The sequence below is a fragment of the Bos indicus genome, chromosome X (genome assembly GCF_029378745.1).
Source record: "Bos indicus isolate NIAB-ARS_2022 breed Sahiwal x Tharparkar chromosome X, NIAB-ARS_B.indTharparkar_mat_pri_1.0, whole genome shotgun sequence".
In the NCBI taxonomy this organism is placed as follows: Eukaryota; Metazoa; Chordata; class Mammalia; order Artiodactyla; family Bovidae; genus Bos; species Bos indicus.
The window spans coordinates 98,575,639-98,590,519 of record NC_091789.1 but is presented as its reverse complement, the minus strand read 5'-3'; the positions used below and the strand labels follow the sequence as shown (position 1 = coordinate 98,590,519).

The 14,881-nt window shown below is 50.1% G+C and overlaps 1 protein-coding gene, 1 long non-coding RNA gene and 1 pseudogene across 8 annotated transcripts in view; 1 reads left to right on the top strand and 2 right to left on the bottom strand.

Moving 5' to 3' along the window:
* Positions 1-1,346: 1,346 nt before the first annotated feature.
* LOC109554895 (small ribosomal subunit protein uS2 pseudogene) lies at positions 1,347-2,225 on the bottom strand (annotated as a pseudogene).
* Positions 2,226-3,468: 1,243 nt separating this feature from the next.
* The window catches only part of IQSEC2 (IQ motif and Sec7 domain ArfGEF 2), a 78,078-nt gene continuing 66,665 nt past the window's right edge, over positions 3,469-14,881 (top strand). The window contains exon 1 of one of the 4 annotated variants that reach the window (XM_070784636.1): positions 3,469-4,406. In XM_070784636.1, the coding sequence (XP_070640737.1) occupies positions 3,700-4,406 (707 nt within the window). In that variant the 5' untranslated portion in view covers positions 3,469-3,699. Of the gene's footprint in view, positions 4,407-5,751; positions 5,827-14,881 lie in introns of those variants that run through there. The other 3 variants (XM_070784637.1, XM_070784643.1, XM_070784640.1) reach the window with 3 other exon arrangements.
* Positions 14,380-14,881, bottom strand: part of LOC139181382 (uncharacterized) — a 46,909-nt gene continuing 46,407 nt past the window's right edge. For all 4 annotated transcript variants that reach the window (XR_011565361.1, XR_011565360.1, XR_011565358.1 and 1 more), the window contains one exon: positions 14,380-14,639. This is a non-coding gene — a long non-coding RNA (uncharacterized lncRNA). The remainder of the gene's footprint in view (positions 14,640-14,881) is intronic.

Genomic DNA, 14,881 nt, shown 5'->3' with positions numbered 1-14,881 from the left:
TCCCCAAATTCCCCTCCCATTCAGACTGCCACATAACATTCAGAAGAGTTCCCTGTGCTATACAGTAGGTCCTTGTTGGTTATCCATTTTAACTATGGGCTTACTTATTTTATAGACAGTAGTTCTCCCTACCCCTCTATTGCCTCTCTCCCCTTCCCTCTCCCCACCGGTAACCACTAATTTGTTTTCTATAATTGTAAGTCTGTTTCTGTTTGGTCATACTCATTAGTTTATTTTATTTTTTACATTCCACATATAAATGATATCATACAGTATTTGTCTTTCACTGTCTGACATTTCATTTAGCATAATACCATCCAAGTCCATCCATATTGTTTCAAATGGCAAAATTTCATTCTTTTTACGGATGCACAGTATTCCATCTTGTACATATACCACATCTTCTTTATCCATTCCTCTTTTAATATTGGCATGCATATATCTTTTTGAAGTAATGTTTTCATTTTCTTTGGATATATACCTAGGAGTATAATTGGTGGCTCATATGGCAGTTCTATTTTTATTTTTTTGTGAGGAAACTCCATACTGCTTTCCACAATGGCTGAACCAATTTACATTCCTACCAACAGTGTACTAGGGTTCCCTTTTCTTCACATCCTCATCAACATTTGTTATTTGTGGTCTTTTGATGATAGACATTCTGGCAGATGTGAGGTGATATCTCACTGTGGTTTTGATTTGCATTTCTCTGATGATTTGTAATGTTGAGCATCTTTTCATGGACCTGTTGACCAACTGTACATCTTCTTTGGGAAAAAGTCTATTCAGGCCTTCTGCCCATTTTAAAAATCAGGTTGTTCTTTTTATATATAGAGAGAGAGTTGGATGAGCTGTTTATATATTTTGGAACTCCAATCATTTTTATGGCTGAATAATATTCCTCCATGTGGATATACCACATTTTGTTTACCCATTCATCAACAGATGAACATTTAATTGTTTTCATTTTGGGGATATTATGAATAATGCTGCTATGAACATTCATGTATAAGTTTTCAGGTAAACATATTTTCATTTCCCTTGGGTATATTCCTAGGAGTGGATTCCTGGGTCATATGGTAATCCTATATTTAACAATTTGAGAAACTTTCAAATGGTTTTCCAAAGCAACCACACCATTTTACATTTCCAGCAGTAACGACTGAGAGTTCCAATCGTTCTACATATGCTCAACCAAAACTACTCCCTGTCTGTCCTTTTTATTTTAGTTATCATAGTGGATGTGAAGTGGTATCTGTATATGTGTGTTTTAAGAAACTGATGTTTATTTTTCAACAGCTTTATTTCTGTTTTCTGTTCAAGAGTCTGTGAAGAATAGCTTAATACTACCCAATGGTCATTCTTACCCATTCACTGGCTTGAGCATTGGGATTAGTCTTCAGTGGTGGGTTGAATGCTCCGATCTTTGGCAGAGAACTGCTCAATAGGCGCAGAGAGCACCAACATGCTTTCAGACCAGCCTGTGATCTCAGGTTGAGTAGCAGTAAACTCAGGAACTAGAGCAGTCCATTCGGTCTGAAATTCCTTCTTGGTCACAGCCTTTCCATCAGTGACCTATTTATTCTTTTCGATCTCTACAGGGTCTCTGTAGAAACAGAGATCAGGCATGATGTCCTGTGAGTGCTCATGGAAGATGGTGTCACGCATGCACCGTACTTCCCAGGACAGTATTCACATTAGACCCATGGAGTGGGCTCCCTTGTTGTTGCCTGGGGTAGCAGTGTCCACCTGGTGCAGAGGAGAATCTGTGCCGAGCAGAGGAGAATCTGTGCCACGCAGAGCAATGGCGGGCAGATTAACATAAGATGCCTCTGTGAGAGGCTGATGGCCAGCTATGGGATCAATGACCACTGGAAGTTATGGCTCATGGAAGGCTGCCTGGATCTCATTAACAAAAGATTCCAGGAGTGAAGGAGCCAGCCACAGGAGTGGCTCCAGTGGCAGCAGCAAACTTCAGTCCAGTTTGGTGACCAGTATTCCTGGAGGATGTGACACTGACATCAGCTATGTTTTCAATGGCATGAGTCACCAGCAGAAACTTCTCTCAGGTTCTCTTCAGATTTATGATGTAGATGTTATCACTGCATTCTGTAGATGTACAGTTCCATTTGGAAGTCAAGGTTGGTGCCACCTAAGTGGGTTCCTGCTGCAAGGAATTTAAGGATATCCTCCTTCATCTGTAGGGTATCAAGGGCTCTGGACATTGTGAAAGTTTCCTTTTACATTAGGAAGGAAAGCTCACAGTGGTTTTTATCTGCATTCCCCTGATGGCTAATAATGTTGAGTATCTTTTCATGTGCTTAATGGTCATTTGTATATCTTTGGAGAAGTATCTATTCAAGTCCTTTGCCCATTAAAAAAAAATGGGTTGTCTTTTTGCTGTTGAACTGTAAGAGTTCTTTACATATTCATATGTATCATTTGCAAATATTTTCTTTCATTCTCTGCGTTGTCTTTTCTGTGCCAAATGATTTTGCATGCTTTTCCCAAGACCACCCCCTGTGAGGTAGGTGTTACTGAGAGGGAAAAAGAAGTTCAGAGAGATGAAATTTAAATCCAGTTCTGTATGATTGTAAAACTCAAGCTTTCTCTTCTATCCCAGCCTGCTCACAAAGATGAATAAAGACATGTTTCTGGCTTTAAGGAGCTTGGTCTGACAGAGGACATGCAACAAGAACAAAAACAAATGGGCTGTAAAGCAGAGTTCTACAAGTGCCACACACAAAAAAAAGTGTGGAGGAAGTGAGCGCTTCTGGCTGGGGAGATCAGGGCTGGCTTCAATGAGGTGGTGTTTGTCTTGCAGGATGGGTACAGTTTCATTGGATGGAGGTGATGGAGTAAATGGAGATGAGCATTTCCAAAGGAGAGCAGAAAATGAGGGCTGAATGAATGAATGGAGCTTTGAGCCTAAGACTGGTTGTGATGGGGAGTCCCAGGGCTTGTTGAGGTGGGAGATCCTGGGGACTGCCCATGATATGGGCTAGAGAGAGGTCTCCAGAGGTAGGAAGTCCAGGGGTTGGATGGGATAGGAACACTGACACTTAGGATTGGCAGACCCAGGGAATAGGGAGTCTGAGGGATTCCTGGACCTGGGGGCTGCCTGGGATGGAGGTTCCTGGAAGGTCTTAGATGAGGATTTGGGGCCTGTGGACCCGAGGACATTGGAACGGACTGGGATGGAGGGCTTCTTTAGCCTGCATTAAGCGAGGACCCTGGGACCGGTGAAATGGAGAGATCTCCAGCAGCTTGTGATGGGGCTGGCCCGTGGGGCCCTTGGGGCTGGTCCAGCTTCGGGCGCCTGCGGCGGCTGCAGGTGGGACGCGCGGGGGCGGGCCGGGTGCGCGGGGTGGGGGCAGGGGCGGGGGGCGGGCCGGCGGCCGGGGCGGTCCCGCGCGGCCGCGCTGCGCAGTGACTCCGCAGCGGGCGGAGCGCCGCGGGCCGCGTCCTCCGGAGCCGTGGCGGCAGCGGCGGCGGCGGCGGTAGCCTCAGCTCCTGCTCCCCGTGCCGCCGGCCCCAGCGCTGTCTCCCGGGCCCCCCCGGGCCCCCGGGCCCTCGAGCCCGGTGCGCGCCCTCGCGTCCCGCCGGCCCCCTCCCCCGGCTGGGCCCGGGGGAGGGTGGCGCCGTGAGCGAGCTGGGATCGGGCTTTCCTGCCCCTTCCCCTGCCCCTGGGCCGCCAGGATGGAGGCGGGGTCGGGTCCCCCCGGCGGCCCGGGATCCGAGAGCCCCAACCGGGCGGTGGAGTACCTGCTGGAGCTGAACAACATCATCGAGAGCCAGCAGCAGCTGCTGGAGACCCAGCGGCGGCGCATCGAAGAGCTGGAGGGCCAGCTGGACCAGCTCACCCAGGAGAACCGCGATCTGAGGGAGGAGAGCCAGCTGCACCGCGGGGAGCTGCACCGGGACCCCCACGGCGCGCGGGATAGCCCGAGCCGCGAGAGCCAGTACCAGAACCTGCGCGAGACCCAGTTCCACCACCGCGAGCTGCGGGAGAGCCAGTTCCACCAGGCGGCCCGGGACGTGGGCTACCCGAACCGGGACGGCGCCTACCAGAACCGGGAGGCTGTGTATCGGGACAAGGAGCGGGACGCCTCCTACCCACTCCAGGACACTGCTGCTTACTCTGCCCGCGAGCGCGACGTGGCCCAGTGCCACCTGCACCACGAGAACCCAGCCCTGGGTCGCGAGCGTGGCGGGAGGGAGGCTGGGCCGGCGCACCCGGGCCGCGAGAAGGAATCCGGCTATTCGGCGGCGGTGGGCGTGGGGCCCCGGCCACCCCGGGAGCGGGGCCAGCTGAGCCGCGGCGCATCCAGGAGCTCCAGCCCCGGGGCCGGCGGCGGCCACAGCACCAGTACCAGCACCAGCCCCGCCACAACCCTCCAGAGAAAGTAAGGAACGCGTGTTTGTTTTCCCCGGTTCTTCCCTGCTAGTTCCCTCTTCAACTTGAACGGCTAGTAAAGTAAGAAGCCAGTGCCTGATTCCGTGTCCTCTCCTGTCCCAACCTGTCGGGAAAAGCCGGGCGCCCCCTCAGGCAGCCGATACCCCTTCTCTAGCTTCCCCAGAGTGGGTTGGCCCGATGAGTGCAGGCATCTCTTCTTTCTCAAAACCGTGGCCAGTGAGAGCTTGGAGCAGTCGTCACCCCATCCACTTCTTCACCCCCTCCCTGTATCCTTGCCAGAGGATGGCTTTTCATTTCTTTATTTATTCTATTTGGATGTGCGGGTTGGGATATTTATTGTCTGTCACGATGTCAGCTCAGAGCCGCAGGGGAACGAAAGCCCTCCCCCCCCCCCCCACCCCCGGCCGCGACTCCCCCCACCATTCGGGTCTCCTCTGCAGGTCCTGAGCGCAGGCCTGATCTTTTCTCCTCTGGCAGCCTCAGCTCCATCCTTTCCTGAGAGGCAAGTGGGGACCAGAATGGCAGCTGGAGGCTGAGACGTCCCTCTGAGGGGGAACTGCAGCACATCCTGGCTGGGGGAGCAAAGATGGAGGCCCGGCCCTTGGCTAGTTCCTCAAAGACCACCCCCTCTCCACCCTCAAGAAAAACACCGCCCAATTAAAGAGCATACCAGCAAGGGAAGTCTACAGATCTTCCCTGTTGTTGGATCAGTGCCAGTGTCTGTGCTGGGGTCCGTGTGTCTGCTTATTCCAGACACCTTGGCAACATCTCTTGGGTTGGTGGGGCATGGGCTGGGTCCACTTCTCCATGTAGATACCATGATGAGCTGGTTGGGATAAATGTCAAGCTGAGGGAGCCAAGGGTGTGCAGGCTCACAGGGCTACCTTAAAGGCTCTCTGATTTCTCTACTGCTGGACTGGAAAGAATACTGAACCGGGAGTTAGGAAACCCAGGTTCCCCTTCCAGCTCTGCTGCAGACTGGCTTTGTGACCTTGACTGAGTCCCTTCCTCTCTTAGGGCATCAATTCCCCCATATCTTTATAAAAGGCAGGATCTGCCTTGAATTCTCTTGAATGGCCCCCCCCAGCTTAGATTTGATGGTTCTGTGACTAATCCAGCCACCACTACAGACCAAGTCTGAAGTCCTCTAGCAAATGGACAGCTTTCCTCCTCCTCTCACGGCTCAGCTGGTCCTACCATGTGCCACAACCAGCGGAGTGTCTCTTGGAGGCTGGGCTGGGGGTGGGGAAGCCTTCTGCCTCAGGAAATCTGCCGGGAGACAGCTCTCTGCAACTCCCCCGTGGTGAGGCAGCAGGCTGGGGTGCTGGGTTGAGATGGCTGGGCCCCAGGAGCAGCAGCTGCAGCTCAAGGACTCGGCTGGGCTTCACTGCAGTGCACCCTCAGCTGAGGTTTGGTGTGGGCTGCCCCAGAGGGAGATGGGCTCTTCTGCCTGGGGGAGGGATGGGGGGGCTGCTTGGAGCTCATTCCAGGAGGACTGACTGTGTACAGCTTGGGGCCCCACACTGGAGGGAGGGGCCAGGTCAACCAAGCAAGACCCTTTCAGGAGAGGACCATGGTAGGGTGAAGGCAAAGGGAGACTAGATGGGCACTGTGGTCCTTGAGCCTGGCTGCAGAAGACTTCCAGAGTGGTCAAGCCTGTGACAGAGGAAGCAACCTCGTTATGTGTGCTCCAGGTAGCAGAACCGGGAGCGATGGGAAAATTGGGGATAAATCAGAAAGAACTTTCCAGCCTGGTCTGATGAGGCAGTGGACTGCCTCAAGGGGATAGGGAAGGGCTAAAGAAAACATAATTTCTGAACTGGTGGAAAGCCCTATGAAATGACCAAGGCTTTCCCCAATTCTAGGATTCAGTTCCCCTCCTATTCTCCACCCTGCAGATGTGGGTTTGGAAGCCTGTTTGCTCTTGAGCTCTGGGCTTCTGCCATCTGGGCAGGCTTGCCTCTCGGTCCTTCCCTCTGTGCAGCCTCCAGGCTGTTCGTTGGATTTCACATTTTGTGAAACACATTTGTGTTTGTTGCTTCACATTTCCTAATGGGTTAATAAGGGGATTTTAGATAGTACTTCAAATTTCTCCTAACCATATATATTTGCACATCCATTATTACCTCTTTTGGTCCTCGCAACACACCCTGTGCAGTGAGCACTAGCAACTCCATTTTAGAGATGGGGAAACTGAGGCTCCAAAAAATGAAGGGACCTTGCTCAAGGTTACACTGCCAGTTCTTAACAGAGCTAGGGCTATAACCCGAGTCCACCTGTCTCCAAGGCCTGTTATTTTTCCACTGGAGCTTTCTGGAGCCTCAGGACCTGACCAAGTCACAAACTGGAAGAGGCCAAGAGAGCCTGAGGTCTCTGGAGGATTCGAGCAGGGGGAGATGGCTCTGGAATGAGTGATGAGAGGGGGAGTTGATGGGGGAGGGCAGAAGGCCTTGTCTCCCTCCTTTCCACTCTCCCTCCCTCTCTCTCGGCCAGGTGTCAGGAGGGCCTGTTGATGCAGTAGCCATTGTTGTCGCCACAGCTGCTGCAAGCTACTCCCCTGCCAGGCCTCCTCTGGGTTTGTAAGGAGTGGGTGAGAGGCTGCTGCTGAAAGCCAGGGCAGGCAGGGTGGGAGTTGAGCAGCAGAGGCTGCAGCACTGGGGGAGGCTAGGTAGAGCTGGTACAAGCGGGGCGCTCCTGGTCCCCCGGCTCCCTCTGGTGGAGAACGAGGGGAGAGAGGGGTCTGGGCCCAGCATGGAAGGGCCCCTCGCCCAGGGGCATATTCAGTCCTCCCAGCTACCCTGTGCGTCTGTCACCACAACCCACGTTTTCCAGCCAAAGAAACCGAGGGCTCAGAGAAGTGAAGCAACACTCCAGAGGTCACAGAGCCATGAGACAGACTCCCAAGCCTGGGAACTTGCCCTCTACTGCAGTTGATAGCAGCTGTTATGTCCACCCCCACCATGTCATCCCCCCAGGATCCCCACACCCTCCCGCACTGTCTCTCCTGGACAGGTTCCCAGATGCCAGTCTGCCTTCTGCTGTGCTCTGGGTGTGGCCTTCCTAGTGCAGCATAGCGCATGATAAGGCCCGACCTCCTTCTGGCCTCTGGGCCTTTGTATGTGAAGTCTTTGCTTGCTTTTGTTTGTATGTTTGTTTAGCAGCTGCTAATATCCACTACGCTCAGGTCTGTCCCCCTGGAATTGCCACCCTTTCCCCCCCCCCGTCTCACCCGTCATGATTAGAGAAGATCTCTGTTTTTGTTGTCGATCATGGCCTGGGCCCCCTTGCCATCCTGGCGCCTGGAATGATTTACAGCTGTGCCGGGGCCACTGCTGAGTCCTCCACGCTGAGGAGAGCTGCATTTCCCACTCTTTTTGCCTGGGCCCAGCTCTGGCTTTGCCGTAGGCAGTGGTGGGCTGAAGCCTGTTTGGTGGTAACTCTCCATCCTCTGCCCCCCCACCCTGCCCACCCAGCAAGCTGGCTTGCACTAGGGAACAGCAGTCAGCAGGGCCAGCCTGCTGTTCCTGTCAGCCAGGGCAGTGCTGGTCTAGGCACTGCTGTGGCGTCTCCTGTGTGCAGTGGACTGACAGTGTGCTCCCCGCAGGGGCTGTGGATGCTACGGGGGAGGGAGGGAGCCCGGGGGGCCCTAGGGAAGTCTGTCTCCTTTGGGGTCTTGGGCACTTTTTCCAGGGGGGGGTCCTCTCCTTCTTCTCAGGAGGGAATACCATTTCTCTCCCCGCCACTGTGTTGGGAGCATTATAGTTGTGTGGGAGGCAATGATAATGTCGAATTGAATGAGAATTAGAGGAATCTTGCTTCTCTGTCTAGATCTGCGGCGAGAATGGGGCTGTTGTCATCCACAAACATTTCTTGGCTGTGTGCAGAGAGCAGGAGGGGCCTCCAGGCTGAGCAAACACCACACTCTCTGTTCTTGAGATCCCCCCACCCCCTCCCCTGGCCAAAGACACAGGGGCCCATACCTGACCCATCATAGTGCTGGTGCTTAGGACAAAATGAGTAGCACAGGCAATGAGGCGTGGAGGCCAGGACCTGGGGCAGGGGGAGCTTTGAAGAGAGTGGGCATCACCTGGTGTTGGGTGTTTGGGTAAGGGGAAGAAGACCAAATCCTGGCTTGCTCTCTGCTATTCTTTCATCTGTCCCACCTCTGCCTCCCATGGCCTCTGAATTTTCTGGGAGCACAGAAGAGGCCCGGGGCATGGAGAAGGGGCCACACATGTGCTGAGTGAGCCTCAATTTTGTGTGCCAGGCACCACCCTGTGTGGTTTTATGTAACAGTAGCCAACATTGTTTTAACCTGTGTTTACTGAGTGCCAAGCACTGTTTGTTCCAAGTGCTTTCCATTTATTAATTCATTCAATCACCACATGAATCCCTTGATGTGTTATTGATAGATACTGTTATTAAGTCCACTTCACAGATGAGGAAATTGAGGCCCAGAAAGGTTGGATAACTTCCCCAAGGTCACTCAGTGCATAAACGGCAGAACTAAGGAGCTAGGAGTCCAGGTGGCTGGACTCCAGAGTCCATCCACAGCATTCTCACCCACCATTCGGTGCTGCTTCTTATCTCATTCACAGAGTCTGTGCCAGGTGGGTGTTCGTGTTATCCTCATTTTTCAGACAGGGAAATGGGAGATCAGAGAGGTATGGTGACCTGCCCAAGGTTACACAACTGCATGGGGCCCAGAACTATCTGGCTACTGAGCCTTTGGACTATCATTGCCTCCTGCAGGTGGGCGTGAAGATGGTTTAACATGCTCTGAGTGTAGCTCTGGGCTTCCACCCGCAGAGCTCCTGGGACCACTGCTTGAGTCAACCTCCCTCTCCTGGGAGCCTCCTAATCGACGCCCTCCTGCTCTTGTTCCCTTGGTCCCCTGATGCGGTACCGCCAGACCACGCTTTCTGTGGGGCTCCAGCAGTTTCCTGCTGTCTTGACCTTTAGGAGAAGGTTTCAGAAGCTCTGCCTCCCATGCATGGGCCCTTTAGGATCTTACCTTTCTCCTCTCATCTTTTTCTGGTCCCCTCACACAGACTGAGTTACAGCCAGCCTGGCCTGTGTGCCCCATTGTCAGCCCACTCAACCCCCTGAGAGCCTCTGAGTCCTTATTATTATTATTTTGGCCACACCCACAGCATGCAGGAGCTTAGTTCTCCAACCAGGGATAGAACCCGAGACTCCCCTGCATTGCAAGTGCAGAGTCTTAACCACTGGCCCACCAGGGAAGCCCAAGCCTCTGGGTCTTTGCTCACGCTGTTCCCTTCTCCCGGGCCGTTCCATCCAGTGCCCAGGCTGCACTCCACTGCTGTCACCTCTCCCATGTTTGTTCCCTGATCTATCCCTGACCCTTGAAATGAGCACTTTGTCCCTCTTTATACACTTATTTGTTTATATCTTGTATCATCTCTACTAGCTTGAGGGCTCCTTCAGATTGAGATAGCTGTGTATCACATGCATGTCATGTCAGTCCCTCTGCTAGGTGCTGTGGGTGTAACTGAAGGAGCTAGAAGCTTGGAAATGCATGGCGGACCACATGGTAGCTGCTCAGTAAATGCTGAGCAGACAAATGAATGTCAGGTTAAGTCCTGGGACACTAACAGCCAGGGGTGGCTAAGGTGTTCTTCCTTTCAGGACTCCTGTAGAGAGAGATGACTCAACTCCAGAGTTCTCTTGGCTTCTGTATGGCTTTTTCCTCACACTCCCTGGAGCTGTTTGGCCTCTGCCTTCTGTGTTCTTCCCACTTACCAATCTCCCAGTTCATAGGATGTCAGGGTAGCGGAGTCAGATGAGACTTTAGAGACGTTTAAGCCAATCTCTTCACCATTACCTGTCCTTCCCATACCATGGCCATGTCATACCATGGTCTTCTCCCTCAATGCGAGACCGTCTGTCCTGAAAGGAGCAAAGAGGCCTGCATAGGACTGTGTACCATCTGCCTTATCCAGTGGGAAGTTACTTATTTAGCCATCAAATCTTTATTGGGCCCTGACCCTGGGCACAGTGTCTTGGAGTCAGAATAAGACAGTCATTCTAGCTCATTCTCTGCTATGTTCCCTGGCAGAAGAATGAACACTGGTCACAGGGAAGAATGGTGAGTAAATAACTTATTCTTCTTTTGCAGTAAGCCATTTACGGCAAGATCATTTGCTAGTACCCTCACTTCCTTGTAGTATTGGGTCTCTCTCCAGGCATCCATGTTGAAAAGCACTCATGCAAGGATGCCTGTTTTATTGTTTGTTTTTGTTTTTAGGGTTTTTTTTTTTTTTTTGGCCACACAGTGTGGCATGTAAGATGTTAGTTCCCCAACCAGGGGTTGAACCCGTGCCCCCTGCATTGGGAAAACAGAGTCTTAGACACTGGACCATCAGGGAAGTCCCAGGATACCTGTTCTTAAGCACTTAGGAGCTGAAGTTCCCTGGGCCTTTCAATTTAGAAAATGTGGTATTGTGGGAATGAGGACTTCACGTGACTTTCTAGTCACTTAACTTTCAGAGCCTTCTTTTTCTAAAGTAGTAAATGGGGATAAAACTTTATTTTCTGATGGGTGAGATTCCCATCGCCCCTGGCCTCCTACCCGACAAAAATGTATCAGAAAGTTTCCTGACTGTCTACCACACTCAGCAAGGTCCTGATCAGGATGGAAAACTGAGGAATAAGGATGGAAAATAATATGTGAGCCTGCCCTGCCCTCTAGAGGTGAAGTGTTGCAAACAAAACAACCCAGCCAAGATTGTCTCATCACATCCTTTTCAAAACAAAGATGACCACCCAAGGCTACACGACAGATCAGGATGATTCCTCTAACATTTTAGAGGGAAATTTATCACAATTATCACCTGATATGTACCATTTCACTAATGTCAAATGTATTTGTAGCTGTGATATATATATGTGTATGTGTGTGTGTGTGTGTGTGTATATATGTGTGTGTATGTGTATGTGTGTATATATATATATATTTTTTTTTAAGGGATAATAAGACTGCATATCTGGATGAGGCTTGTGATTTCCTGATGGATTCTAGATGCAGTTTAGTGCATTCACCTGAAGAAAACCTATAATTTCCTCTTCGAACCACTTTAAAATTATTGTCATTATTCTGTGCTAAAAAAAAAAAGAGAGAGAGTACATAATTTCTTCCTTCCCTCAAATTTCTTTATAAAACTGGGAGACATCTCTCACAACTGTATACCTGCTATGCTAGGTAATTCATAAATGACCCGTTTTGTGATTGTTGTGAGAATTCAGTGAGATGACAGATACAGAAGTGTTCAGCAAAGAGTGTGTGTTTACTCAGCCATAGGCGTTTTTATTAATAATAACTTTGCGAAATTCTGTGCCATGGAAAGGCATGGGGAGAGGCCATGAGGGAGCTCAGCACATTTCTGAGAGAGAGAGAGGGCCGTCCAGTGACTGTTGTACACCAGGGATATGCCACAGCTTGTGCTGTTGCAGGCAAGGGAATTCCATCATGGATAGTATACTCTTCTTGGCTTCAGGGAGCTCACAGTCAGGTGGAAAAGAGAAATGTAATGTGGGTCCTGTGTGCTATGCCAGAGGGGAACACAGGAGGCCATGGGTGCCCAAAGGAGGGACATCTACCCAGACTGATGGGGAGGGTTTCCTGATGGGTTTTCTGAGGCTTGGAGGATGAGCAGGGGTTACCTGGGTGAAGCAGGATGGCATCTCGGTCAGTGGGAATTGGGAGCAAAAGGGTGATTAAGGCAGAGGGCCAGCAAGGTGTATGGAGGTGGGGAAGGGAGCACATTTACCAGGTTAGTACAACCTAGAGCACAAACCGGGAAGATCCAGAGAAGAGTCTGATGACTTGGCTGGCCCAGATCGGGAGGACACTTGAGTAGCAGCATAAGGAGCTTTATTCTGTTAGGAACTGGGAACCAACATGGAGTTCTAAGCTGAGGGAAGAGGTGTGTATTGCAGAGTATGGGGTGGCTGTTGAGAGCCATGTTTTGGAGAGATCTCTGCTAGATCTCTGCACTTTGAGAGGTAGACTAGAGGGCATCCAGTGATGAGGCCGCTGTGACAGGCTAGATGAGAGGTGACAAGGCCTGAACTTGGGTGGTAGGAGTACAGATAATCTACTGGGGGAGAAAGACAGTGACAGCATATTGATAAATGCTGTGACATAGCAGAGTTTAAGCCATTCATGACCAGCAGGGTTTTAATAATATCAGAATCACTCAGCTCAGGCTGTTCATTTTACAGATGAGAAGACTGAGGCTGACAGAGAGAGAAAGGATTTAATAGGAGGCCACTCCATGTGTATGAGCAGAAGAGCTCTGATTAGAAATGCCACTCTAGTGTTAATGCCAGTGTTTAAAGCATCATTCCTTAAATGTGCTATTTTCTGCCTTGAAATCCCGTGAAGGTGGTAGGGATCATTATCTTTGTCCCGCAGATGAGAAAGCCAGGCCTCCAGGAGGCCAGGTGATTTGTTCGGGGAGGAAGAGATAAAGATGATGCATCACCTGAATAAAGGATCTCTTGCTTCAGTGGGAGACAGACCCTGTGCTCTGGTTCAGCCCCTCAGAAGTCAAATTGGTTAGATTTATAGCTGGGGTCTGTGGTTTCCTTTTCTGGAAGCACCAGGCCCAACCTTCTTTCTGACTTGGAAGTCCTCATTTAATGTGACTGAGGCAGCTCAGAGGCAGTTTCTGGCTTGGCAGCAAGGCCTGTAATCCCCCCTTTTCTGTTTTCATGGATAGGGTTGGCCTGTGTCACCACTGTGTCCCCATTGCCTTGGGCAGGGTATCTCTAGCCTGGGGGCCTTGGTTTTGAGGCCCCCCAGTATGAAATGTAAAGAATGAGCTTTGGTTTGACAGAAAACAACAAAATTCTGTAAAACAATTATCCTTCAATTAAAAAATAAATAAAGTGGGGGGGAGGGGGAGAATGAGCTTTGGAGACAGGCAGACCTAAGTTTGAATCTCGGCTCTGCCCCAACCAACTGGGTTGGGGTCATTTCACCTTCTCTGACCTTTAGTTTCTTCATCTGGAAAATGAGATGACAATGCCCATCTCTCAGGATTGACCAAGATCATTTGAATGGTGTTCCCTGATACTTGTATGTGCTCAATAAATAGTCATTCCCAGGGGAAGAAAACCAATGACATAATTCTCGATTATGCCAAAATATACGCTCTTATATACTTCATTTCATAAACATGATATTATCTAAGATTCTTCAGTTTTTGTAGGAGATAAGTCATCCAAATACCTGGAGAGCAAATCATTAAAATAGGACAACTTGAAGTTTAACGAAACAAAACCAAACAAATCAAAAACAGTCATTTCCTTTTCCTTCTTGAAATCTCCCATGGACAATGACTTGAAGAATTCAGTGCTTGGCAAAGGTTTGCTTCCCCTGAAAATGGCTGTATTTTCTCCTTCCTAATATGAAGCTGTCATGGCTCATTTTATACTGCTTTCTGCCTCAGCTACCAGTTAATTTGAAGTACAGCTCTAGCATCTTTGTTGATCTCTTTTTCTGAGTTCTTATTTTCTAGTTCAATTTTTCTTCTTTCCTTATCTGTGTTATTAGAGTAAGCCACCTGAAATCCTTTGTGACTCAGGCAGGTATAAATAACTAATGGGTGTAAACAGTTGAATGAATGGAAGACTGGCGAGGCTGGACTAGTGATGGTGGGATTTGAAGGAGACTAGAGGGTGGTGCAGGCTGGGGCAAGTGAGAAGGCATCTGTAAAGGATGATTGTGATACTGTGAGGAGTCGAGGGGTTAGTTAGGAATCAGTCTTTCACTCTCCTGTCTTGCTTCTGCTCTAGAAAGAAGCATAGATTTTGGAGAATAAGACCTCACATCACCTTGAATCATCAACCTCCCCACTTTGTATGGATTGTGTGGGAGACTGGGGTCCAAAGAAAGAAGAGGGACTTGTTTTTTAAAATTAAATCAAAGCAGTACATATACACAGTTGTAGAATTATATTTATTTATTCACGGCTGTGCCGGGTCTTCATTGCTTTGTAGGCTTTTCTCTAGTTGAGGCAAGTGGGGGACTAGTTGCGGTGCGCGGGTTTCTTACTGCAGTGGCTTCTCTCGTTGTGGAGCGCAGGCTCTAGGGCTTCAGTAGTTGCCGCACATGGGCTCAGTAGTTCTGGCCCACGGGTTTAGTTGCCCTACAGCATGTGGAATCTGCCCAGATCAGGGATCGAACCCGTGTCTCCTGTATTGGTAGAGGGATTCTTTACCACTGAGCCATCAGAGAAGCCCCATATACATAATTTTTAAAGGGCAGATAGTACAGAAGGACATATATAGTAAAAAACCAATGTCTCTCTGTCCCCCACTTCCCAACCTCCTGAGTAGAAGTGTTAGTCACTCAGTCATGTCCAACTCTTTGTGACCCCGTGGACTATAGGCCTCCAGGCTCCTCTGTCCATGGAATTCTCCAGGCAAGAATACTGG